This window comes from Gekko japonicus, unplaced genomic scaffold, assembly GCF_001447785.1.
Source record: "Gekko japonicus isolate JY-2015 unplaced genomic scaffold, Gekko_japonicus_V1.1 scaffold1036, whole genome shotgun sequence".
Lineage (NCBI taxonomy): Eukaryota > Metazoa > Chordata > Lepidosauria > Squamata > Gekkonidae > Gekko > Gekko japonicus.
This window is the reverse complement of record NW_015170920.1, coordinates 83,565-110,893: the sequence shown is the minus strand read 5'-3', so window position 1 is coordinate 110,893 and position 27,329 is coordinate 83,565. Positions and strand designations below refer to the sequence as shown.

At 40.6% G+C, this 27,329-nt stretch overlaps 1 protein-coding gene across 1 annotated transcript in view; it reads left to right on the top strand.

Annotated features, from left to right (window-relative positions):
* The window catches only part of LOC107116769 (serine/Arginine-related protein 53-like), a gene marked incomplete at its 3' end in the record, with an annotated part of 151,815 nt that overhangs the window by 97,258 nt on the left and 27,228 nt on the right, over nucleotides 1-27,329 (top strand). Inside the window, exon 5 of the mRNA XM_015418767.1 lies at nucleotides 16,074-16,110. Coding sequence (XP_015274253.1) covers nucleotides 16,074-16,110 — 37 coding nt within the window. The remainder of the gene's footprint in view (nucleotides 1-16,073; nucleotides 16,111-27,329) is intronic.

Genomic DNA, 27,329 nt, shown 5'->3' with positions numbered 1-27,329 from the left:
ATAAAAGCGCTGTCAGTGCCTGCGGGACAAAGACCAGTGCAACTCATCGCGCAGCCGTATGCCACGAAGGGCCATCCCAGGAGAGCCGAGCCGATGAGAAACAGACCTCCGCTGAAGGACACTACCGCCTGGTTCCAGCAAGACCTGCCACAGAAAGGAAAAAGATCTACGCAGCTTAGGTGCCTGTTAAGGCATCCATCTCCCCTGAAATATATGTGGCCCTAGTTGGATGATTAAATATATGTGTAAACCGCTCTGAGCCCCCGGGAAGGAGCGGTATAGAAATGTGATGAAATAAATAAATAATAAATATTCCGACTTTTTTTAAAGGAAGAAGACATCAGTAATATAATTTTAAAAAGCAGTACAAAAATAAAGGCCAGGTAAGATGAGATAAACTTGACAACAGACTTCTGTTCTGTGGACTGCAGGGACTGTGTGCTGTAGGTGAGAACAGAGGAGGTTATTGAGAAGATTATAGAGGCCTGGAAACTTAGCTTATTTGTTAGTTTATATTTTTATTAACTTCAATATTGCCTTTCTACCTGTAAAATGTGGTCAAGGTGGCTTACAAAAAATAAAATACGAACACTCCCTGATGTAACAAACATAAATGTTTTAAACAACTTGGAATTTGATCAATCTATCCATCATCATTAAAAACAACAACAAACTACCTTCTGGATTTTTTTTTTAAAAGGGTTCAGTGTCTTCCAGAATGCTTGTGTAGATGACTCCAACCTTGCCTCCTAATGAAGGGAGTTCCACAGTTTGGGTCAGCAGCTGAAAAGCCCCCCCCCCTTGAGCCCTTGCCAAGGACACTTCAGGTACTGCACGTTCCTGTGGGAAGGCTGTGTCAGGTTAATATGGCAGAGGAGAAAGGAGTCCTTCAGGTACTCTGGACCCAAGCTGTTTGCCATCTAAGCCAGTAGGCTCAGAGGCAAACTGGGAGATAGTACAGTTGATACAATATTGGCTTTATATACTCAAAATGTGGCAAGTTCTTCCAAACTGTCTTGAGGAGGAGTCTTACACAGAATTCATTAAAGTAGTTATTAGTAGTCCAATCTGCCCGATAGGTGTAGTAAAACATGGAGTATTCCTTCTCCCATATTGAACTTGCCTTTCCTCTAAGGTCATTTTTCAAAAGCCCTGCTTCAGGTGCCCCTGACATCTGAGAAAGGGCCTTCTTGGTCGTAGAGCCAGTACTTTGGAGACTTGTTTGACTCCCTCTATTGCTTTCTTCTACCAGTGGGTGAAGACTTTTTTGTTTTGTCCAGTTCCCCCCTCCCCCAGTAAGAGTTGTCAGCCCTCCTCCCTGTGTGTGTTTGTGTGTTTATATATTTTCCCTGATTTGTTTAAATATTTTACACGAATCCTTGACGGAATGAAAGCTTCTAGTAAATTTTAAAATAAAATGCTGTTTTAATGTCTTAAAATTTTTGATATGGAAATGTTTTAATGTCTTGATTTCATTGCCTTGGGGATCCAACTTGGGTGGAAATGCTGCATAGAAATATTTAAAGTAAATAAAATATTTTTTTCTATAGCTGAACAGTTGATCAGAGGGGACAGATCCAGGGGGGCCAGCCCTACACACAGACCCAGTGCTGTTCTATACCATAGATATAGGTTACCCAGTATTTACAGGTAACTTGCACTGCCCTGAAAGGCTAGGGGTTGGATCCTGTACTCTGTTATGGAACAGAACTTTCCCATCTCCCCCTGCCACCTGATCTGCTCCTTACAGAACTACGTCTGCTGACCTGTGTTTCCCTATGCTGCTGCAACATTGTCCAGTCTACCTACTCCAGCTAAACGACTGAAAGGCAGCAATACTATAGTCCTGTCTTTCAGACAAGGAAAAGACCCTGAACATGAGGAAGAGCTGTTACCATTTGCTCATCTGTGAAGAGGATTTGCCATTTTTAGTTGTTTTAATTTTGTTCCTAGAGGTGGCTCTCCTTTCCATCTAATACCCTTTTTTGAGATGGCAACCAGATCTGTACACAGTATACCAAATGAGGCTGCAACATAGCTCTGTGCAAGGGCATTATAATATTTACTGTTTTATTCTCAGTCCCTTTCCTAATAATCCTCAAAATGGACTTTACATCTGTCACTGCTGTTGCACCCTAGGTCAGCATTTTCATTGAGCTAACTACTATAACCCCAAGGTCGCTTTCCCTATGAGTTCCCATCTCTTATCTTTCTCTCTGTGTTGGATCCCTATTATTTCTTGTGTTAGATTCAAGCAGTACGTCCTTACAATCAAGGTGTCTGATGTCATTTTATATGTATCTCATTTCTCTCCTAGCTATTTTCTCTCCTGTAATTATGCTACCAGCTTTGTTCACATTCACCTACTTCTTGGATCCCTTTGTTTCTTTTTCCACTTCTGCCTTCTGCATCGTACAACAGGTTTCCTTACTGAGTCCATCATACCACTCTGTCCAAATTCCTTCTCAGAACTTGTGTTTCAGTATCATAGCCACTATTTCATTTTGATCACTTTATATTGTAAGAACATAGCTTTTGTATGAGCAACTACACACTTTATATTGTAAGAACATAGCTTTTGTGCACACACGGAGAGAATTTGTATGAATTTGAATTCCTGGGGTTTTTTTGTTTGGTGGGGGAGGGAACAATGCATGGGAAACAAAATAGCAAAAGTTTAGAATATGTGTAGGGGTTGTAACTGAAACCTGCCATTTTTTGACATGGTGCATAGATGACCAACCTGAGACTGACAAAGTAAATTCAGCTCAGAGGTTGGGTGCTTTTTTCTATTTGGAAAGGTATGGGAAGGCTTTGAAATCTTCATAAGTATTCTATTGGTATGTAATACATAAGCTACTGCCAGTTGCTTTCTAGTTGATAGACATGATTTATTGATTGAATTTTCATTTTTATCCATACTATTATCATATTGCTATATCAATGAAACTTTGTAGTCATTACAAATGCTGATTTTTTTTAAAGAAAATTGTGTTTTTAAATATTTTATAAATAACATATTCATTACATCTTGGCTTGTTAGTAGAATTTTTCCAATGCATGTAACTTCTACATAGAATTAACATTACACCTCCTTCAGTTTAAAAAAGTCATATGAAGTTCGTTTAACAGTTCTAAAATATACATGAAAGTTACACTTATGGGGTTTTCCTTTGTTTGAAATTCAAACTTAGTAAAGACTTATTCCTTCAAATATTCTTTTGCCATATGAGGCAGCTTAATAAAGAAAAATAGGTTTTCTAGGAGTATTTGCTTAATATGATTGATTTTTTAAAAAAGAAAATTGTGTCTAATTCTTTTTTGTATGCCAAATGCTTTTAAAACAACAGACTGAGGACCTGAAGGAATAGAGGAAATGAATGGACACCAATGTGTCCAAATATCTCATTTTGCCTAAAAGCAAGTGCCGGCAGATAAATGCCCATAAAGGGATTTTTTTTTCTTAAGCCCCGTGGATTTTTTTTTTTGCAACTTTTTGTGTGAGTTAGAAATGAAAACCATTCATCTAGTGCCCCAAAGAACGGCCTTATTGAATGGAATAACAGTGTAATGTACCATTGAAGGCAGGATTGAAAGTGATTATCTTGTTAACTCTTGACAGTTACCGCCAGCTTGAAATAGAACTGGCAGGCTTGATTTGCAAATGAATTACAGCTTTTTCATTTTGTGCCAGGATCATCTTTTTATATTCTGATATGACAGATGCTATGTTCCCTGCTTTTGTTTCTCTTCAGTTTTTACTTGCAAATAAAAAACAAAAGATTATGATAGTAATTTTATTTGCATCTTTTCTCTAGGAGTTTAGTCTTTGTGGAGAAGTTTTTAATCTTATATTTTTCAAGCATTTGTTTAAGAATATTATTGTTACTACCAGAATGAAATTTCATTAACTTTAAGTACAGTAGTAATTAAGTAAGTATAATATAGTTTATAAGCTTTCTGAAAATGGGAAATCAATTAGCCTTTTACACTTAAAATGTCAGCTGTAAATGTTATCCAGTGATGGTAGCATTTTACTACTTGTATCTGTCAGTAACTGAACAAATACCATGTGTTTTTTAATTTAGGTTTTGTTGGGTTTTTTGCAATAATTATGAAAATAGCAAGCCCATATTTTACTTTAGTCTTTCAGCTCCTAATATTCCTTTGCCTGTGCACACTGATAGTAAGGTGTCTGGCAAAATAAATTGCCAAATATTTTTATATGTATCTCATTAACCTTTAATACCATGTACTAATCCAGTGAGTTTTGTTAATATAAATATAGTGAAATTTTAAACCAATATTTTATGGATTGAAATTGTCTGTTTCTATAACCAGTTTCCCATAAATATTTTTGGCATGTTTGCTTAATGACTCTGAAACAGATTTTGTAAATTTTGTGCTGATGACATTTTTCCTCTATTAATTTTTATTCACCTGCTGTCAGTATTATGGCTTCTGTCTCTGAGCAGGGAATATACTAATGAGCTTTTGTTTTTCTTCAGCATTTATCCATGCAAAATGAATGGATAAAATAATAAAATCTTCAACTTGGTTTATTTTCATGGCATCTGGTTTGATGAATAAGAGAAATTTGATGGGTATTGTGTGCCTGAGAAAGAGAAAGTCCTGATACTTTTAATGATATTCTTTAAAATGAAGTTGGAAAATGTGAATTGGAAAGTGGTACCAAGTATCATGGTGGAAATCAGTAGAACAGCATGTTTACTCCCCTTTCTCAATTAAATCCAGTATCAATTGGGCAACGGTTAGCAAGAATTCCAGTATCAAGTTTTAATACTTAGGGGTTGAACTTGGAAAAACTAACCAATTCTGCTGTAGAAGCCACTTGGACTCCAGCATATCTACTGTCAATTGTAATCAGGATTCTACCAGCTTCCTGTTGAGGACAGTTGAGGACAGTTTTCGACCATCTATTAGTAGTGCTGCCTGTTTTTTGACAGCTGTCTGGGGTGTTGGTTATTGGGTGTCAAATGATCATATTTTATTCTGATGCCAGGGCTAGGGTGCTGTTTTATGGATTTTAATTTAATGTTTTATAAGTATTTTTATCTCTATTTATAGATTGTTTTGTTGAATGTTGTGAGCCCACTGGAGCCCTGTGACCCAGGGGAAGAGTGGAGTATAAGCCTAAAAACAGAACAAAATAAATAAAGATTCCAGCTCTTGTGCTAGGTAGAAACTCGAATGTGATGTATGGTCTGCTGTTGATTTTAGATTGTGGAAAGTTGACTGTTTTGTCCATGTTGGATCTTGGATTCAGTACCATAATCTGTTGCTGTGGTGTTGACAGGTATTGGTGCTGGTCAGTGTTTTCAGAATTTATTTATTTTAAATGAAATATAACTCGTGTCAGGACCAAAACATTTTCAGTGTAATATCTACACGCTGCTTATGTCTTAAATGTGCAATCCCTGAAATGCCATGGATTAACATTACACATACCTTGGCCTGTAACTTCTATAATTTCTGCCTTCATCTTGAAGAGATGCCTGAACCCATCTGTATTAGAGTTCTTTGGATTCTCTTGGTGAGTTCTTCTGCACTTGGTGAGTTCTTCTGCACATGGAAGTGATAAAGATGGAGGTAATGAGTCAGGCAAGGAATTTGGGTCATGCATTTTCCAGGAAAAGTGTAGCATCGGGCTTGGTCAAAGATTTGTCCTAGTCTGTCTTTGCTTTGGTGAATTGTTTTCCCAGTGACTGAAATTCAGTATTTAAAACCCCTCACAACCTCAAATATGGTCTTCCATAATTGCTTGCAAATAATTTGGAATGCAGAAGTGAAGCCTTTTAGGAACTGTAATGTAGAAACACATGATCATGTTATGATTGCCCCCACATTCTTACCACAAAATGTCTGGATTTTTGGAAGTGTGCATGTCCCTTTCTGAGATATAGAAATATCTTCAATATTTTCAGGCAGAAACTCTGTTTAAAACAATGCCTTATAATCTGCACAGCCAATCAGCAGCCCTGCTGTGCAAAAGCCCCACCTAGCCCCGCCCACTTTCTAAAAGCACTTGGTGGGTGTCAGGAAAGATCTTGGCAGATGCCATGGTGCCCCACAAGCAACATGTTGGGAACCCTTGCTCTAGGCAGACTTGGTAGGAACACACATGCTCTGAGGAGATGCATTTCCAGCTCAGCTTTTTGACTGCACTGTGCAGAGATTGCAAAGAACTTATCTTGCGAGCCAGGCCACTTCTATCAAACTTTACCCTTTCACACCAGATCTATTTTTGCTGACAAAGTATTGTTTTCCCTCCTTGCCTTTAATTTTGTCTTGCCCTTTAGGCATATTTATTTCCTTTTTTCCTGTCAGGGGACAGCAGACGGGGAGGCGCCTTAAATTCTCATACCTCTTCCCCCACCACATTTTTCCTCCTTTTTTTGGCAAAAAGGAATAACTTAAAGCTCTGTGGGGGACATTGCCCACTACAGACAGTCACCCAAAGTGCCCTCTGTGTCTAAGTGAGTAGCATTGGGTTGACGCAGCAGGCATTCTCAATCCTGACATTAGATATGGCATTGGCACCAAATACCACTAAGGAGCATACCCTGAAGTCCTTTTCTGAGCCAAAGCCCCTTTTCTTCGCGCCCAAGAAAGAAAAAGGTAAGGACCGTAAGAGCACAGCCTTTACAGTGGCTCTAACACCATCCCATTTGACAGAACCTTTTGGTGTCAGTGGGCCTGAGCGGTTGGCAGTTGTTTCTGCTGTGCCTATTTTGGGGAGGTTCCAAAGCACTTTCCCATGGCTACTGCACCACTTCCTCATGTTCTGGGATCCATGATGTCCTGTATGTGGACTGTGTTTCTGAGGATCTAATAGAGAACATGTCGGTGGACATTGTCTCCTCCTCTCCATCTTCAAGAGAGGTCTCCAGAGGTCATTCATTTTATAACTCTTCTCCTTGATCCTGAGAGTGTTCCCACTATGGTTCTATTTGAACTAGGGATTTTTCATTAGGACTCCTATAAATACCTATTCCAAGAGCACTGGGAGTCATTTTTGAGGTGCCATCACCATTTCCTCAATCCCATACACTTTGGGACCAGCACCATTGGGATCATCTGTCAGCCTACTCCTCATACCACTCTTCATCCCTCACTGCCATATCTCAGAAAGGGACATGCACATTTCCAAAAATCCACCATCAGGTTCCTTGGTGATTCTGTCATGCCTACCACATACCACTTAGTCCATTGATTTGTCTTGATATAAAATCTTACTTCATGGCACAAATTCTCTTAACCACTTTGGGACTGAGAGGCCCCTTCTGTTCAGCACCCTTTTCAATGGCCATCTCAAAACTGAACACCTTCCTGGACCCCACAGCCTCGGCCTCTATTAGCCACATCATCTCAAGTTCAAGATGGCTTAACTAGCATTTCATTTTCAATGGAATATGAGCAGCTGAGCAGTCCCATTTGTGATTCTGAAACTGAACACTGTGCCCCCTCCCAGTCAGGCATGATTGGATAGGGCATCTGACTCCTTTCCAACCCCCCTGGTATTCTATCTAAAACTGGCTTCACCCTCTGAGCATCTGAATCACTATTCCGAGCAGCTTTTGCAAAATGGCCAACATAGTGAGTCGGCACAATCCAACAGCCATTCCTTCCAGTTGAGGACCATGTCTTCTACCTTAGGGATAATGAATCACGTGCCTCTGTAGCTCTGCCCATGTTGCCTGCCCTCCTGCAAGTCATCAGATGCCAGGATGAAAGCCTCTTCCGCTCTACCCGTTGTTACTTGTCTTGAGGGCATGTACAAGCTACAACAGACATCATATCCCTACTTGTTCACATCCTACCCCCACCTAAGAATAAGCAGAAAGTCCATTCCTCACCACCAGATGTGGAAGGGTGCACACTGGACAACATGGGATGCGAGTTCTGTTTTTATGTCCCTTGTGCCATAACATAGCCAACATTGCAGTGTGCAGTGTGCATGCCAATCTGTCAGCGCTTTGAGAAGATGATACCTCTACTGGACCGTATTCCTCAGGATAAGTGCCTTTTGGCTGGAAGATGAGGCACTATGAGTCACTAAGCAATAGTTCAGTGCAGCCCATTACTCAGCAGGCTGTGGATCAAAATTACTGGCAAGTACTATCACTCTACCTTACCACATCTGGGCAGTAATCTTCATCCCTCTGAATTAGGACTCTTGCTGTAAACAGTCCTTAGAAAACATTTAGCAACCACCATTTTCCTTTTGAATAATATGTAAAGTAGCTTTGGCCACCAAATAAGAAGCGACTCAGCGAGCACTCTCTGGAGAAGACCCTGATGCTGGGAAAGATTGAAGGTCAAAGAAGACGGGGACGGCAAAGGATGAGATGGTTAGACAGTGTCATAGATGCAACGAACATGAAATTGAGCAAACTTCAGAGGACGGCGGAAGACCGGAAGGCCTGGCGTGATCTGGTCCATGGGGTCATGAAGAGTTGGACTCGACTGTGCGACTGAACAACAACAATAAAGCTAATAAATGTCTTTCCCCCCTGTTTTAAATCACATTAGGAAGTTGCTAGATCTGGTATAATGGCTGCCAACTGCCTGCCAAGTGGAAATTTAGTGTCAACAGGTATTCATAAAGAGAAAAGAAGTATCTTGTCCATGAGACAGATAAACCTGGAGGATGAGCTTCTGTGAAATGATGTCTGTCCTGCCATTAATCTATCATTTTGGTTCATGTAATTTGAAGGCTTAACACTTAAAAATTGGGTTGGCAGAGTGTGATGCTACTAATTAGCAATCATAGTTCATCAATAGTGAACATGGTTTTTCTGTACTGAAATTATCCAGATACAGAGCATTGCTTATGACACAGAAAAGAGCATTAATTTTTATGCACAAAGTTTTATTTTTGTAGTCTCTGCCATTTGTTAAATGTAGTTTATTGTTCGTTATGTTATTTGTGAGTTTCTAATTGTATGAACCATGATACAGTTATCATAAACAAGTTTAATGTTGTCTGAGAGTTTTGTATATGTGTGCAATCATACACTTTATATAGATATTTATGGTGTGCAAATTGATGTTTTTGTGCACTGTAAATCAGTGATGCTTCCTCACACAAGATAGTACTATCTGTGGAGTTACAGTTTTGCTAGATTCAGCAGTTAACCATATTGTGATTCTGAACAATGTAATTATGAGCTGGAAAAATTATTAAGTGTCTGTTGCAGACCTTTATAGACTTCATCCAACACAGAATGAGTATAATGCTTGTTTGTTTACCCTACCAATGGATTTGTGTGAGAGCGCGCTTTCTATTGGAAAGTGATGAAGACATAAGAAAAACATGAGTACAAAATAGGCATGCAAGACAAAGAGAAGTAAATTATACCTCTTTTAAGTATCAAAATACATTAGGGCAGCAATCTACCTCCCAGCACACAATCAATGGAATGCTTCCATGCATTTTAATAGTTCTGAATCACACCCATTGCACTTTGGCTGCTAATTGTTTGAGAGACTGGTCTAGTAATTGGTGTGGGGGCGTAGTATTGTATAAAATACAGAGTTTAAAAAATCTGCAATATACATGTTGATGGTTATTTAAATTAATGTTGGCAATGTTTTCTTCGGCTGTCATGTTTTAAAGCAATTATCTGTGAATGGTTACAAATATATTGTTGTTCTTGCTCAGAGTGAATTTTAATCAGTTTTAGCACTTTCTGGTATTAAGGAGGATAAGTCTTACTATAGATTGTGCCTCCAAAAGCTCTTAGTGAGACAATAGTGACTGATATTTTCATAACATACTTGTTTAAGATTGCTGCACTAATTGTGTAATTAGCTCAACATAGGGATCCAAATGCTGCTTAGGCCATGGCTTGACAAATCCCAGGTGCCAGCTTGCCATGGTGCCTAGAAATTTCTTTATAGCACCTAGTATTCAGAAATTAAAATATGAAACCCTGAAGACTGAAATGATATTGGCTCCTAAATATTCAGGACTGGGTCCTAGAGCCAAAGAAAATTTGTGAAGGCCTGATTTAGGCAAAAGCAGTAAGTACCCTTACATTTGTTCAATGAGATTTTTTGTCTTTGAACAGCAGACCTCCATGCCATATCAGAAACCATGTTTGAAACTACCTTCAGTTTCAAAAGTGATTTGCCGCATGGCATGGGAGGTTACCATTAAAAAACAACAACACCAGCCTTGCAGTGGTTTCCCTGGGTTAATCCCATGGTTCTTTTGATTCTGGCCATTCTGAGCAAGTGTCAACTATTTGTTACCTAGGTTATTTTGCATAATGCATACATCATGTCTGTTCATTGAAAGGACAAATGCCTTGATAGTGATGGGTGTCACAAAGTTTATTTAGGACAACCTCAGCATGTCTCAGTTAGCCTTATGGATGTTCGACTACAGCATTTCCTCCTTTAGAACCTTGTGTTACACCAATATTACTCTCTGTGCTCCTTCAACTACAAATTGGATGAACAGACAGTGACACTTTTTCAATATTATTACATTAAACCAAGTGGATTTTGATTGATAACCTAATATTCAACTAATGCAAAACATCAATCATGGCAAGTATATTAATTATTTAATATTGCAGTCTAATTCAGAAATCAATGCGCTGCATGAGGGGAAGGGAAACTCACTGTTCCCAGAAGACTTAAGACAGGGAATGATTAAAAAAAAAAAGACCTGCTATACTCTCGTGTGTTAGCTCGATACTAATCTTTATTCATTTGCCAATAATCTCTTCCCATTTTCCACTTCAGGACCATTTTATCAGTTTTGAGATCTATAATTGAATTAAGTCTGCTTTCAGCACAGAGCAAAAGGAGTTGCACAAATATTGATGAAGTCATGACAGGGACAGCACAGGAGACAGACCACTAAAGAGGACAGATTTGATACCATTAGCTGGAAGCTCCCTGTATCAATGACCTGAGTCTTGCTTCCCAGCAATTAAGTTCATTAGGACCTTTGGCACCACACAGCATAAATACAGGACTTGCATTCTCTCAATAATGCATGATGCGGTGCAGTAACTTTTGATTATTATTTTAAGCATTTATGGAGTCCAACTTTTTCTGGTGGCTTTTAAAAAAAACTAAACTGTACAAGAACAGCTATGTACTTAGATTTTATAACATATTTTAAAACATGGATACAGCTTTACAACAAGTATTGCTGTAGAGTATTTTATGGACCTTTGGGAAATATTTAAAAGACTGTATTAGAATTTGCATACGTATATCTATTGTGTTTGTAAATTGCCCTGATGGTGAGTAGTTTCTGTGATTGGTCATCTCATCACAAATGCTGCAGCAGTATCCCAGTTTCCTGTCCTAGTTATTTAAAGTGGGAAGAGTCAGCATGGATAGCCCCATGCTGTTGTTTCCTGGTTGCAAAGCAGAGTGCTGTGCCATGATGGTTTTCTGCTCTGTGTCTCAGGAAAGGAGATCTCTAGTTGAAAATGTCTCTGGCATAGGAGGATTAGGCCAATAAGAGTAAGGCCCCAGGTGAATAGTGGCGATCAGAAAATGCTCTCTGAAAAGTGTTTGCAAGGCTCAGTTAGCCTAAGATGGTATCCAGTGCAGATATGATGATTTTATGTTATTTATAGTCTACCTTTCTCACAGGGACTCAAGGCAGATTACACATAGTAAAGTCAGTACAGTCAACAAAATGGGACATTCGGTAGTCTGGAACCATCAGAAAGAACTGAAGCAGAGCATAAGTATTGACATGACTCAATAAGTGACACAGAGATTACATAACCGGATCATACTACAATAAGCTATACACAGCGATAGAGACCCCAGTACCCATAATTTATCCAGGTATGTTTGTGAACCAATTTGTACAGGAAAAGAAGAAAAGCCCTCTTGAATATTTCAGTTTTGCATAGTTTGTGGACAGCCAGGAGAGTGGGAGCTTTCTTGATCTCCTTGGGATAATGATTTTAGATTCTCTTATGTATCTTCCTAAGTGAAGTGCACCATCATTATTAAAAGTCTGCTCCGCGTGTCTCAAAACTTGGTAGTCTGAAGTAGATGTTTTCACCCAGTCTTCCCACCCAACTTCACAGTATGATTAATAATTCTGGAGTATTGTCATTGCTACTATATTTTGATTTTCTTAAGTTGTTTACATCAGTTCCTTGTAGCTGTAGATTTTAGTTATTTATTAATTTTGTTTTTTCTCTATGTATGCTGTAATCCTTTCAGCTAGCATGAGAAATACACATTTAATAACTGATTTAGTTAATTGTGGATAAACCACAGTTTTGTTAAAAAATGCCTAGCCAGGGCGTGAAAACCATCCCAACTAAATAGAGCAGCACATAGAGTCAGTTCTAGCAGTATGAACTCAGAATAGACATGAACACAATTCATGAGCTCAGAATAGATATTAACATAATTCAAGATAATAGCATAAATTTAATTGTTTTGGTTCTCCAGAGTGTTTCAGCAGTTGGTGTGAGGCTGTAGACCAAGTCCTCTGCCTTTTCTCCATTCTGAATATAGTCAGGGAAGTCCTCACAGCCTAAACTTCTGTGTATTAACCACCTGTAGACCCCCCTCCCCCAGCAAATGCAACAGCAGCCTCTTGCATTGAGTGTAAACTGTCAAGCTGACTGTGGAAAACATCTGCATGGCTCTATTCCAAAGCGACAAGGCTGCTGGGATCTTCATGTGGTTCAGTCAGACTTCCTTCAACTGCCTGGGGCTTCCCTGAGCCTGGCTAAATTTTTGAACTGTGTTGTGCTGTATTGTATCAAATACATTAGGAACTAGACTACCCTCCCACCTGGATTAAAGATGTTAATATTAGTGTTGCAGTTCATGAGTGTTTGGTTGTTTAAATAGGTTTTTTGGGATAGGGGGATGTCATCTTTCATGGAATTCTACTCTTTTGTTGACTTTTGGAAGGACAGAAATAGCCTGTCAGATTGCAAATTTTAGAAAAATAGTGTCACGTAGGGATGGTGCAAAGTGTGTGTGGGGGAACCTCCCCTGGGAGAAGCAAGGTTGGTTGTGACCTCAGTGGTGGCAATCAATGGACTGGAGCTTATCACGGCCTGACCAATAGAGCTGGTGGAAAAATTCACATAAGTTGGTGAATCAGAGCTTTCCTCACTCCTCCCTTTCCCAAGCAGACTGCTGTTTGCTCTTGAAATCCTCCTGTAGGATTGGGAGACCCTGATTAATTAAATGCATAACAGTACAGGGCGATGCTATGATGAGGGGAAATCAACCACTTCCTTCTCCTTCTTATGCAAGTGGCTTGTGTCTGTGAATGAGGGAGAAGTGATTTTACCCGATTCCTCCTTGTTGCTGCAGCATTCCATGCTTGTATGCTTGTTCTTTGTTAGGTTTTCTTGATCATTCATAAGGACTTTCAGAGCAGCAGCAAGCTGCTCTTTAGAATGGGTAGGCAGAGAAAAATCCCCTCCACCAACTCAGTCTGTGAACTTGGGCATTAGAACCAGGGGTCATTTCGTAGAAAAAGAGCTAAGGGAACTCATTAGCATAACTCATTAGCATATGCCATATACCCCCTGACATCAGGGCCCCGGCGGTGGACCTGCAAGGCCAGTGGGAGTGCGAGGAAGCCCCGCCAAGGCCCTCCCTGGCCCCAGGCAGGCAGGGGTGGGGAGAGACGGGGAGGAAGCAACTTACCCTCCCTCTTCTCCTGCCTCCTCCTGGCTGAATGAGGGCTGGAAGCGGGGTGGCCGGAAACAGGGGGCGGGGCTTCGTCATGTGCCCCGCCCCCCTGCACCTCACCCGGGGGAACTGCGATCCCCCGTGTTCCCCCCCCCCCCGAAATGACCTCTGATTAGAACTAACCCATTGGCTTGGCAGCTTGTCTTGTATTGTCTGACTTTCTCGGGGTGTTTTAAGGGACAGTTGATCAGTGAACTTCAAAGATAAATTTTGTGGTGTCTTAAGCTAGCTGGATGTCCTGTTGTATTGCAAATCATTCTCTCTAATCCTAAATATATGGGAGATGGCTGTGGTTATTCAGTGGTGAGAGATATTTTATATATAGTCAGAGGTTGTTACTTTATATTGCCAGGGATGAGCCTGAGCACTGAAAGTAAGTTCTAATACTAAGGTCCTATGGACCATATTAGTTTCCCTTGTGGCTGAAATAATTAGTCCTTTCACCTCTAGGAGAACATGACTTCATTTATGAGAAATTAAATGGCTTTTAAAGGAAAATGAATCTAAATGCAACTGGAAGTAGTGTCCCCTGCTGTTTTTAAAATGTTGTATTTTTGTAAGGCTGCCACTCGAAGAAATCTTGATTGATTAATTTTATTAAATTTACTCAGTTAAAAGAGATAAATTCCGTTTAAATTTGGATCTCAGTAAAGCAATGACTTAGTAAAAAATCAACCAAATTTCCCCCCACTTTGTTTCTTTACATGCATGCATGTGATGGAGCAGGTACCATCTCCAAAAAAGCATTCCCTTCAGTGCATGAGAGAAGAAATGCCTCTTCTGAGAAAAATCTTGTCACACAAGGATCTGTAAAGTACTTATCAGTGTTGGCCCACTGCCTCACTGACATTGGGAGTCCATGGAGTAGCCTTGCAGTGACTTACTTCATTCCTCCAGGGTTGGGGAGAGAGGGTGTTGCCCCGCCACCCTTTGGTGTGTGGGGTTCCCCAAGGGGCAGTCCTCTCTCCTATGTTGTTTAACATATATATGCGCCCTCATGCCCAGCTGATGCGGAGTTTCTGGCTGGGTTGTTGCCAGTATGCTGATGACATCCAGCTGTACCTGTTGATGGACGGACGGCTACTGCCCCATCTAATTTGGCTGAGGGATTGGAGGCCATGGCTGGATGCTTCAGAGAGGGCTGACTGAGACTGAACCCATCAAAGATAGATGGGAGGGAGCAACCCGAGGTTTGGGTGTCAACTCCCAATGATCAACGGCACACTGCTAACACCGGTGCTGATCGTCAAGAGCTTAGACATGCTCCTGGACTCCTCTTTATCAATGGAGGCTCAGGTAGCACATGTTGTCAGGCTGCATTCCTCCAACTTTGCCAGGTCAGACAACTTGCCCCTACCTCTGTAGCCCTGACCTTGCCACAGTGATCCATGCAACGGTCACCTCAAGACTGGATTATTGTAACTTGCTCTATGTAGGGCTACCCTTGAGGCTGATCCAGGAATTACAGCTTGTCCAGAATGCAATGGCACACGTACTTATGGGTACCCCAATGACTGTACAGATTCGACCTGTGCTTGACCAGCTGCACTGGCTCCAAGATGAGTACTGAGTCCACTTCAGGGTTTGTTTTTGACCTTTAAGACCCTTAATGGTCAGAGACCAGTGTACCTGTAGAACCACCTCACCTGGTGCACCCCCTGAAGAACTTTATGCTCAGGAGACCAAAGCTTTCTGGTGATCCCTGGCCCAAAAGATTTCTGGCTGTCCTCAACCAGGGCCTGGCCTGGTGGAACTTTCTACCTAGTAACATGTGTGCCCTTCGGGACATTGCTCAGTTCCACAGGGCGTGTAAAACAATGTTCCACTAGGCCTACAGTTGAGGACAGCGGTGGTTCTTTACCATGGCTCCCACTTGGCCTTACCAATCCCAGTATGTGATCCACCCTATTGAGGGAGCGAAATTTGGTGTAGTGGTTAACTGTGTGGACTGTAATCTGGGAGAACTGGGTTTGATTCCCGACTCCTCCACTTGCAGCTGCTGGATGACCTTGGGCAAGCCATAGTTCTGAGAAGAGCTGTCCTTGAAAGAGCAGTTCTTGAAAGAGCTCTCTCAGCCCCACCTACCTCACAAGGTGTCTGTTGTGGGGAGGGGAAGGGAAAGGCGTTTGTACCGCTCTGAGACTCCGAGTGAAGGGCGGGGTATAAATCTCCTCCTCCTTCTCCTATCTACTCCATCTAATATCTGTAGGAATTATATTGTTTTATCTGTTTTAACCATTTGTCATTTTCTGTTTATAGTTTTTAACATAAATAATATAGTACTAAATGATGGCAGAGAAAGGTTTAGCAACTATTTAGAACTTTTTCTTCTTCTGTTGCAGGGAGGCTGGAAACATCAAAACTGGATTAGAACATCTGGTAAGTTCTAATTTTCTCTTGAATATTTGCATCATCTTTGATATCTGCATTCCAATTGAACACTTTTGAATGAGCTTTGAATACCTTGAATTGAGAAAGTCAACTATTTCCCAGAGGGTCAGCTTACTGTTATTATGTGAAGGCACTTACATTTTCATTTATCTTATATTTCAAGGGATTTTAATTTTTTTAATTACTTTTTTTGATGTCGAGATGAAATAAAATTGGCTATAATCCTTGGATTGATGATTGCCTTAATTATAAACAAAAAAGTTGTTTGGTGTTGGATTTTTGGCGCATTCTGATCTAAAAACAGCAAACTTGTGTTTTAAAACCCAGTTCAAATATTGCATGCATAAATATGGCATTTCAGTAATTTGAAATCTCTGAAAGAAGTAAACAGCTTTGTTTTAGCATTGCCTTTATGTTATGAATTACATACTCATTTAAATTCCATTCAGTTCTAAGATATAAAATAATATTCTGAATGCAGAATAATTGTCTTAAGTAAGCATATTTGAATTCTATGTGAAAATATGGGGTTCTTCACCTTAAATACAGTGCTCTCATAAGCCTGATATATATCAAATATATATATATCATTAGTTTTGAGAACATTAAGCAGTTTGCTATAAAGCTATGTCATAGATCCAAAGAACAGTAGGCAGAGTTCACCAGTGTAATGGGTTTTGTTTCAGTTTCACACTGAAGCCACTTGTCCCCTTCCCCATGCACCAAAAATCTGCTTCTGAGGGTTAGGGAGTGGGTTTACAGTTGCCAGCCTCCAGGTAGTGCCTGGAGAGCTCCTGGAATCATGACTGATCTCCAGATGACATCAGTTGCCCTGGAGAAAATGGCTGCTCTGGAGGGTAAACTAATCTATGGCATTATACTCAGATGTGGTCCCTCCCTTCCCCAAACTCTTCCTCAGACTTCAGCCCCAAAGCTCCAGGAATTTCAAAGCCCAGAGCTAGCAACCGTAAGTGGCTTGCATTGTAGAGTACAAGTGAAAGGAGGTGTTTAAATCAAAACCTTTTAGTTGAATTTTTTTTTGTATGTATTGCAATTAATTACTCAAATTCATTCTTATAACTGTAAAATAAGTAACCCAGTTATCCTGATGTGATGTGTTTTGCCACAAAATGTTCTTCAAATGAAAACTGCTGCTGCTCATTGAAAGAGAAAGAGAGAGAGAGAGAGAGAGAGAGAGAGAGAGAGAGAGAGAGAGAGAGAGAGAGAGAGAGAGAGGTATTGTTATGCACTGGTGATAAGGTACAACTGAGTGTAAATCCATCTTGCCTGTTGTCTTCCCTTCTGTTAACCAGCATGTGGTTACATACTTTTATTCATGCCTTGAATTAGCATAGGAAGTTGAATATCTGAAGGTGGGTGAAGTGAATGCAGTTCAAGTGCTTTAAAGTTTGTACAGCAAGCCGTAGCACAGCACATAGAGGTGCCACAGTGCCTGTGGAGCTCTGGCAAATTACAGGTGATTATCATGTAAACACTTGTAAAATAAGATTAACACACTGTGGGTTACTGAAAAAAATGTTCTTGTTTTTTCTGGAGCTGACCTTGGCTGCTGAAGAATCCATCCGTTCCCTAGGTTGTTGTATATAATTTTAGTTTATTTTCCTTTTATAAAAAAATCAGAAAATTGTGTACCTTCAAATGCCATTGTGGTACAGGATGGCTAAGGTCCAACAGCCTGTGACTGCATCCTACTATAGCTTGGAGCAAAGTCTGCCTGCTACCTGGGCTTCTGGGAACCCCAGGCCAAAGAAACAGACCATCTGCTGCTACCCATTCTGCCCTTGTTATTAGGAAACTTCTAAGGCCCCCTCTCCACAACTGGAGCTCTGTTCTTCTCTCTTGATTGACAGGGTATTTCTGGAGTGAGGTCGTATCCCTTTGAGGTCAGCCCAGGCTGCACCCTAGGGAGACATCTGGAAGGAGGCAAGGCTGGGGGAGGAGGAGCCTTGAAAGGAAGTAAAGAGTCCAAGGGAGATGGGTTTGGGTCAGGAACCAAACAAGGAGCTCTCACTGCCAGAGCAAAGACTGATTACCTGATAAAAGCAGTGCTTCTAACAGTCTTTATAAATAGTTAAATAAGTCAAGATTTTAGTTTGAGCATCACACCTGCAAAATCTTGGCCTGTGCATATATGGAAGGTCATAGGTTAGCTGTCTCCCTGCCCCTGGGGCGTTGTCACAGGGAATGAGTTTATTTTAGGAAGATGTTCTTCATGCAGGCCCTTAGCTACAGTGGGGCATCTTGGGGCTAGGCCCCCTGAATTACTGGCAAGGCCCCACGACCTCCCATCCACTCCAGGGTCCCTGAGTGGTGGCAGGTGCGGGGAAGGAGCCGGGTGTTCTTTTAATTTGATTAGCCAGTGCCCCCTAAGAAATTTAAATGCCCCCCAACTTTAAAAATCCTGGCTATGGGCCTGTCTTTATGTGGGTCTTGCTGAAGAGTTGGTTTTCTGTCACAAGCAGTGTAGGAAGACCACCTTTAACTCGTGTCTGTGGAGGATTTCAGGCTGTGAAAAAAGTTGTATAGACAAATGCTTGGGAACATTGCATTTTAGTGAAGTACTAAGAATGAAAAGACTTTCTCCAGTGAAACTGAGTGACAGATTAACTGCAGTATCATTTAACTCCAGTAGAGGTTCCTGCTTAGTTCTGTGAACTGTAAAACTTAATAAATGGAAGAAATTTTGGAATGCAAATTGTACTCTGTTTTTTCTTTTCGTTAATAACCAGAGTCTAACCTATAGCTTTTTCCAACTGGAAAGAATGATGTCTCCTTCTCTGACATTGCAGAACAGTGACCTGCTTGTCCTTGTGGTCAAGAAAAGAAGTCTGACCATTAAGTGTTGAATTGCAGACTGTCATTAATAGCTTGTTAGCCCATCAGTAGTTTGTGTATAGTTACTGGCTTTCAGCAATGTAGACATTCCCTTGTTGTAACATGTTAATCAATAACCATCAACAGGGGCTGCTAAAAGCACTTTTTAAAGCTGGCTAGCATGTTTCATGTGTCTTTGCCAGTACAATTATTCATGATCTTCATTGAGAGAGGATTAGCTAGACTTTCCCAACCCATGTACTCATGGTCAAATAAGCTCATGTGCAGACTTCATATATGACAGTACATTGTGTATGTAGTGAAAATATAGCATGAAATGCTGCATAGTTTTATTTGCAAAAAGCCAATATAGAACAATTTTGCATTAAAAGTATTAAAATGTTTGTCTTAAACTTTAATTTTACTTTACCTTTAGAAGTAGCCTTGTTTACCATATAGTGCAATCCATTAATTCACTGGGCTTACTGTAATAAATTTGTGTAGCAACGCTCTGTCAGCATTCCTTCTCACATTGGAAACAGGACTGTGTTCAGATGTATCATCAATATGTCTGATTCTCAACATGGTCAGATCTGTAGATACTTAAACCCAGAGATTTGCACCACGAATGGACAAGACGTGAAAAACTCCATGTTCACAGAAAAATCTGAAATCTGAACAAACATTGGGGAGGTTAACCCTTGAAGTAATAGAAGCAGCACATGTAGCTTTAAGAGAGGAATGCCCTTAGTGGCTGTTGCTAGGCAACCACAACAGTACTGCCAGCCTTCAAGCCTTGGTTTCTGTCAGTAAAATGTGGGGAAGGGGACAGGACCCTTTCCAGGGCTACTTTGGCATTTGAAGGAGGGCTCATTGGAGCCAGGTCCACCAGCAATCACCAGGCAACCATGTGACTTCCATGACTCACTCATGCCTGGCTGCTTGCTACTGTTAAACAGCAGCCACCCCAGAAATGCCAGTGTTGTGTAGTGGTTAGAGTTTCAGACTAGGATCTGGGAGACCCAAATTCAAATTCCCACTTTGCCATAGAAGCTTACTGGGTAATCTTGCCAGTCACTCAGCCTAATCTACTTCACAAGGTTGTTATGATAATAAATGTGAGGAGAGGAGAATGATGTAAGCTGCTTTGGATCCCCATTGTGGAGAAAGGTGGGGCATAAATGAAATAAATTATTAGTAAATATAGCTGAAGGAGTGGGGTCAGATTAAAAGGTAGGTTGCTTGTGGGAAGGAAGCAGGGAAAGGTATGGATATGGGGGTTGCCAGGAGGATGGAAAGAAGAAATATTGTGTGGAAGGAACAAATACAGGGGAAAATGTATCCCCAGTAAGTTCTTGCAGGTTTTCCACCTTGCAACTGAGCCTAGCCTGGTGGCCAGCACTTTGTAACTGGGTTTTCCAGGTAGAAGCTGCTAAGGGTAGGGAATGAAGGAAAACTGAAGGGAGGGCAGCAGAAAGGTAGGTTAGCTGGTGGGAGGGAAGGAGAGAATGAATCAGGACAAGGGGAGAGGCTATGGGGGCTTCAGGGAAGTGATAGAGGAAATAGTGGAGAAGAGGGAAATGAGATGCTCCCCATAAATCCCTGAGGGTTCTCTGCTTGCGACTACTATTAAGGAAAAATGTGCTCAAAACTGGCATGTTGCCAGGCTTCTGTGTATGTCTCACACCTTCCACACCTTCTTTCTTGTGCTGAGCATTGCATTTGAGCATTGACTCTAGCAATTCATGTAATATGAATGCAGGTGTGTGGGTTAAGCAGAGAATCCCACCTAGTGATAGAAAAATAACTCAGGATAACCCATATAGCTGCATTTGTATGGCATGGATAGAGTTAGTAGTGTAATTACAGTTCTCAGCACAAGAGAGAAGGGGGATGAGCAAGGAGTACCTGTGAGCACAGCAACAAACTGGCTTCATGCCTGTTTTTCCTATGTATGACAATGCAGCCTAACATAAGTCTGATCATGGGGTCTTTGCTCTTTGATTTTAGTCATGTGTGATGGACTGCACTTTTTAAAAGCTTAGAAGTGCTGGACAAACAGTTGAAGGACTGTGAAAGGTTAATTCTTCACAGAAACAGAGAGCCTTGAGTGACAGGCTGCTCCAAGCAATCTGGTTTGTTAGCATCAGCTGAGCAGAGAAAGACTTCACAGCTGAATACTGAGGAGGAGAATTCATTTGGAATTCAGCCTTGACTGAGAGCAGTTTAACACAGACAGGAGAACTGAGGAAAGTTGGCAAGGACCAGTGGGTAGTTAGATGGAGGCTCCCATTTGAGCCAAAGAAAGGGGATAGATCTTCTAGTGAGAGGAGAATTTCCCTACCCAGTCAAACAGGGAGTTAGCTCTGAAGAGTGCAGAGATCCCTGGTCTGGTGTGGTTAGAAACTGCCTTTGGAGACCTTAAGAGTCAGTTAAAAGAATAGAAATCCTGCCTAGATGTAACTCGGATCACAACCCTGTTTTGTGGACCTCTACTGAAAGGAATAAATCCTTTCTTTGGAGAATAAATGAAGATTTGTTGGATAAAAAAGGTGTTATGGAAATGTTAAAAGAAAAAACAAAACAATATTTCCAACAAAATCTGAATAAAGAGACTTCAATACAGGTAGTGTGGGACGCTTACAAAACTGTGATGAGAGGGATTCTCATCTCACAAAATGTGAAGCAAAAGAAGGAAAAACTTCAAAGGCAAGTGGAAGTATTGGAACAAATAGCCCAAAAAGAAAAAGAACTGAAGAGAAACCGGGGAAAAAGAAGATTATTAGAGAACTACAGTTGCTGAAAGAACAGCTGAATGATTTTTTGAACCAAGAGCTTTATTGGAATTTAAAGAAGTTACAACAGAAATCTTTTGAAGGGGCGAATAAACCGGGGAAATATCTAGCTTGGCAACTCAAAGCAAGAAAAGAAAGAAGAATGATAACCAAAATTATAGAAGAAGGAAAAGAATTCGTTGACCCTAATGGTATAAAGAGAAGTTTCTTCAAGTATTATGCTAAATTGTTTCAAGCAAATAGAATTGATCTTGAGAAGATTGAAAGATATTTAGAAGAGATTCCACTATCCAAAATAAGCAAAGAGTTTAAAGATTTACTAAATGGGCCAATCCAAACAGAGGAAGTGAGGAAGGCAATTGAAGAAGCGAAGTTGGGGAAGGCGCCAGGGCCGGACGGATTTACCGCGAAGTTTTATAAAAAAATGAAAGAGGAACTTGTCCCGGCCCTGGAAGCTTTATCCAACGACATACGGATGTGCAAGAAAGTGCCAGACTCATGGAAAGAGGCAATCATTTCATTGATACCAAAGGAAGGCCAAGAACTAACGAATGTAAAGAACTACAGGCCAATTTCTCTCCTAAATAATGACTATAAGATCTTTGCAAAAATTATTGCAGAAAGAGTGAAAAACTACTTACAAACAGTGATTTCAGAAGATCAAGCGGGCTTTCTGCCAAAAAGACAAATTCGAGATAATGTAAGAATAGTAATGGACGCAGTGGAATACTATGAAAAGCACCCTGAAAAAGAGGTAACTTTTTTGTTTGTGGATGCGGAAAAAGCATTTGACAATCTTAATTGGAAGTTTATGTTACAGATGATGGAAAAAATTGATACGGGACAACAGTTCAGAAATTGTATTGAAGCTATCTATTCGGAACAAAGAGCTACACTGAATGTAAATAAAGAATTGACCGATAGCTTCAAGGTACAGAAAGGTACTCGGCAGGGTTGTCCCTTGTCACCGCTATTGTTCATTTGGGTGTTGGAGGTACTTTTACAAAAAATACAACAAGATCAAGAGATTAAGGGTTTGACACATAAAGGTTTTAAATATAAATACCGTGCTTTTGCAGATGACGTAATGTTTATTGTGGAAAACCCGACGGAAGAGTTACCGTTACTATTTCAAAAAATAAAAGATTTTGGAGAATTGGCAGGATTTTATGTAAACAAGAATAAAACGAAGCTTATTTGCAAAAATATGACGAAACAAAAACAAGTGGAACTACAAAATTTGGTACAATGTGAAGTGGTAAAGAAGACGAAATACTTAGGCATTGAGTTAACTGCAAAGAATATAGACTTATATAAGAACAATTATGAAAAACTATGGGCTAAGTTAACCCAAGACTTTAAGAAATGGGACAAAATGAACTTGTCACTGATGGGAAGAATTTCAGTTATAAAAATGAATGTCCTACCACGTTTGATGTTCCTGTTCCAAACAATACCAATACTTAGTAAGACAGATTTGCTGCAAAGGTGGCAACAAGAACTATCAAAGTTTGTTTGGGCAGGCAAGAAACCGAGAATTAAGATGAAAATACTTTGTGATGCCAAGGACAGAGGTGGACTACAGCTACCAAATCTCAGATTATATTATGAAGCGGTTTGTATGACCTGGTTGAAGCAATGGGTGAAATTAGAAAATGATAAGCTATTGGGGTTAGAAGGTCATGATTGTAGATTTGGTTGGCATGCATATTTATGGTATGACAAAACAAAAATGGATAGCTTTTTTAAGCATCATGTGGTAAGAAAAGCATTATTTGTGGTATGGATGAGATATAAAAAATATTTTGGTGATGTAAGGCCACTTTGGATTGTACCAGTGGAAGTGTTAACATCTTACTCAAGACGTAGAGACAAAGATTGGTTGCTGTATAAAGACATAATAAAAAAAGAGGGAACAGAATGGGTAATGAAAAAGCAGAATGAAATTGAATATGAATATGAATGGTTGAAATACATGCAGATCTCTGACCTTTTTAGGTCAGACAAAAGAAATTATGGTTTTAGAGAGGAAAAAAATGAAATGGAAAAGGTATGGGAGAGTGGAGGGGGAAAAGATATCTCTAAAATGTATAAAGTGTTGTTAAAATGGTATACAGAAGATGAGACTGTGAAAGAGCAAATGTTAAAATGGGCAATAAATATGAACAAGGAAATTGACATAGAAACCTGGGAATATTTGTGGAAAAATGCTATTAAGATATCACCCTGTACCAATGTTAGAGAGAATTGTTACAAAATGATGTATAGGTGGTATATGACCCCAAAGAAAATTGCAAATATGAACCAGAATATGTCAAATAAATGTTGGAAATGTAAAAAACATGAGGGCTCATTTTACCATATGTGGTGGACTTGTGAAAAAGCTACACTCTTTTGGACAAAAGTCCACAAAGAAATGCAAAAAATACTTAAGTGCTCTTTCAAGAAAGCGCCTGAAATTCTGCTTTTGGGACTAAAAATGGAAGAAGTTAACTCGACTAAAAGGACTTTATTCTGGTACCTTATTACAACAGCGAGGATGATTTATGCACAATTTTGGAAGACTGAGAAAGTACCAGAAATCGAAGACTGGATACAAAAAGTTCTGTTCATGGCAGAAATGGATAAAATTACAAAGAAGTTACCAGCCTTCTGGAAACCAAATGAGTCAGAGAATACTCAAAGAAAGTGCTAGAGTGTTTGGGAAAACACTGGAACAAAAGCCTCTCAACATAAAAAATTTAAGTAACTCTGAGTAGCTTAAGAAACTCTCATTAGCCTGAAACATAAGAACTAAAGTCTATGCATGTACTGGTTTTACTTCAGAAAATCCAACCCCTGATTTCACCTGACCCTCTATGTTAAATAAAATATATTGTTATTTTTGAATTTCAAAATGCCTCAAATACCATTTAAGTTGTTTAAGTTAAAGGGGGCTCCTGATCCTTCCCTCAGGTTCTCAGGCTGAGCTAACAGCCAAAATATTGTACTGTGACAGGGTGGGGCAGCCAGAGTTTTTCAGCCAAGAAGAAAACACAAGTGTGGCATAGTCAGTGAAGGGGAATAAAAATGGAGGAAAAAAATCTTGCCTCTGAGGGAGGGAAGTGGACGGGGCTGCCATATTTGGTGGCAGCAGTGCAATACAGAAAATAAGCCACAACTAGTTTGTCCCATCATAAATACAAACTATTATAAGGAAATACTTTATGAATTTGTGAGGAATTACCACAGAATTCCTGTCGGAAATGGTACCGCCACATAGACCTAGAGAGGCACAAATGGAGGTGAGGGAGAGGACACATCCGTTGAGGAGAATCCTAGGCAGGAGATAGAAATTATGAGAATGAAAATTGATCTGGCAAAAACAGAAGCAGACAAGAAGCCAAAATTGAAGCAGAAAAAGAACAACATATACAGTTTGCCATATACACTGAGAAAGAAAAAGCCAAGATGGCACAGCAGGAGATAGAAGGGAGGGAATATGAAAAAGATATATGTATAATATGAAGATGAAAGAAATGCAGTTAAGGACAAACTTGCCGCTTCCACAGAGAAATGTAGAAAGTACATCAGTGGAACAAAAGAAATTTCCACATTATCAAAAAGGGGATGATGTGGAGGCATTTCTTTTCAGTTTTGAATGAACTTGTCTCGATTTGGGGTCCTAGATCAGGACAGAATGATTTATTTGCATCCACAGATTTGTGGAGGACTGAGTGAAGTTTACTCAGAGATGAGGAATGAGGAGACCTCAAATTATTTGCTTTTTAAGGAGAGGGTCAGAGTGATACAGGTGTGGCCTAGACTGACAAGTGATACAGGAGTGACTTAGACCTACAAGTGATACAGGAGTGGCCTAGACTCACAACCAAAAGGCAGATCAGAGCATTTATAGGGGTCGTGGGTTATTATAGGAGATTCATTCCTGAATTTAGTTGTATTGCTGCTCCTTTGTGTGAACACATAAAGAAAACCTTTCCAGATAAGGTGACTTGGACACAAGAACACTGAACTGCATTTGACCACCTACTAACCACAGAGCTAGTTAGGGATGAACCGAATGCACCCTCAAAAATGGCCCATTCGGCCCCCTTTCAGGCAGCCATGGGCCAAATCAGATTCTGATTCAGCCCCCAGCTGAAAGCCGCCGCCAAAATTCAGCAGCATTTCAGCCACTGCCTGAAAAGTGGCCCTGCCCCCCGGGTAAAACGGGCAGCCCGGAGAAGCCATGGGGAGACATTTAAATGTCTCCCTGCTCCCTCCCGGGCCCTTCCTGTCTCGCTCACCTTGGCAAGTGGGCCTGGAAAGGGGGGCGGCGGTGGCTCTGGAAGCCTTCCCCTGCTCGCCTGCTTCAGCGGGCCAGGGAGGGCAGCGGGCTCACTTCACTGAAGGGAAGGCAAATTGCCTTCCCTTCAGTGAAGGGAGCGTGCCACCTGTGCTGCGCGACTGGGGGGGGGATTTAATCTTTAAATCTCTAGTCGCGCCTCTAGTCGTGCTGCAGAGGCAGCATGCTCCCTTCATTGCAGGGAGCCCGGGCAAGGCCCCCTCTTGGAGCCCCGTTCCCTTGGCTTGCCCTGGCGCCTCTGGCCGAATCTGATTCGGCAGGCCAAAGGAGCCCCGATTCAGCTTTAATTGCCGAATGTGGCATTCAGAGGTCATTCGGCCAGCCGAATCAGATTGGGCCCGATTTGGTTCAGCCGAATCGAGCTGAATTTTTTTTTTTTTGCACACCCCTAGAGCCAGTGTTAAGGGATCCTGACTTTAAGAAACCCTTTACTCTCTACACAGATGCATCTAATGATGGGATAGGGGCCATGTTAAGTCAGACTGAGGTTAATGGAAATCAACATCCCATCCTTTACCTTGGTAGAAAGTTGGTGGAAGGAGAGCAACACCTCTCTGTGATTGTCAAGGAGTGTTTGGCAATAGTGTGGGCCATAAGTAAGGTATGGGGAAGGAAATTCACTTTGTGCACTGACCGTTCATTAAACCAGGTGAAGCGTACAAACAGTAAACTGATAAGATGGAGTCTTCAGTTACAGGATTACAACTTTGACATATTGCACATAAAAGGGAAGGAGAATGTAATTGTAATTCGCCTTTAACTGGTAGCGTTGGTTAATATTTTTTCTCTTATTAATGGTATACCAGATTCATCATAATATCATATCATAATAACTTTAAAAGTTTTAAAGACTAGCATTTTTTAAAATATTTCCTGCATTCAGTACTCTGAGCCTAAACAAATTTATTTGAAAGGAAGGCCTACAGAGGTTGATGGACTTCTCGGTGAGTGTGCATGTGACCAATGTTCCCTCTAAGCTGTGGAGCCTTGTGAGCAAAATTTCTACTTTGTGAGCTGCTGGCATTAAGGTTGTGAGCGAGTGATTTGGCTACTGCATAAATTAGCTTGCTCTGGAGTCATCCTCCCTGAGCTAAGACAAAAATCTGTGAACTGGAGGCTAAAATTCTGTGAGCTAGCTCACACTAACTCAGCTTAGAGGGAACACTGCACGTGACCAAGGCATATTCTGAACAATTAATAAAATCTACAACGCAATGAATAATATATGCTTA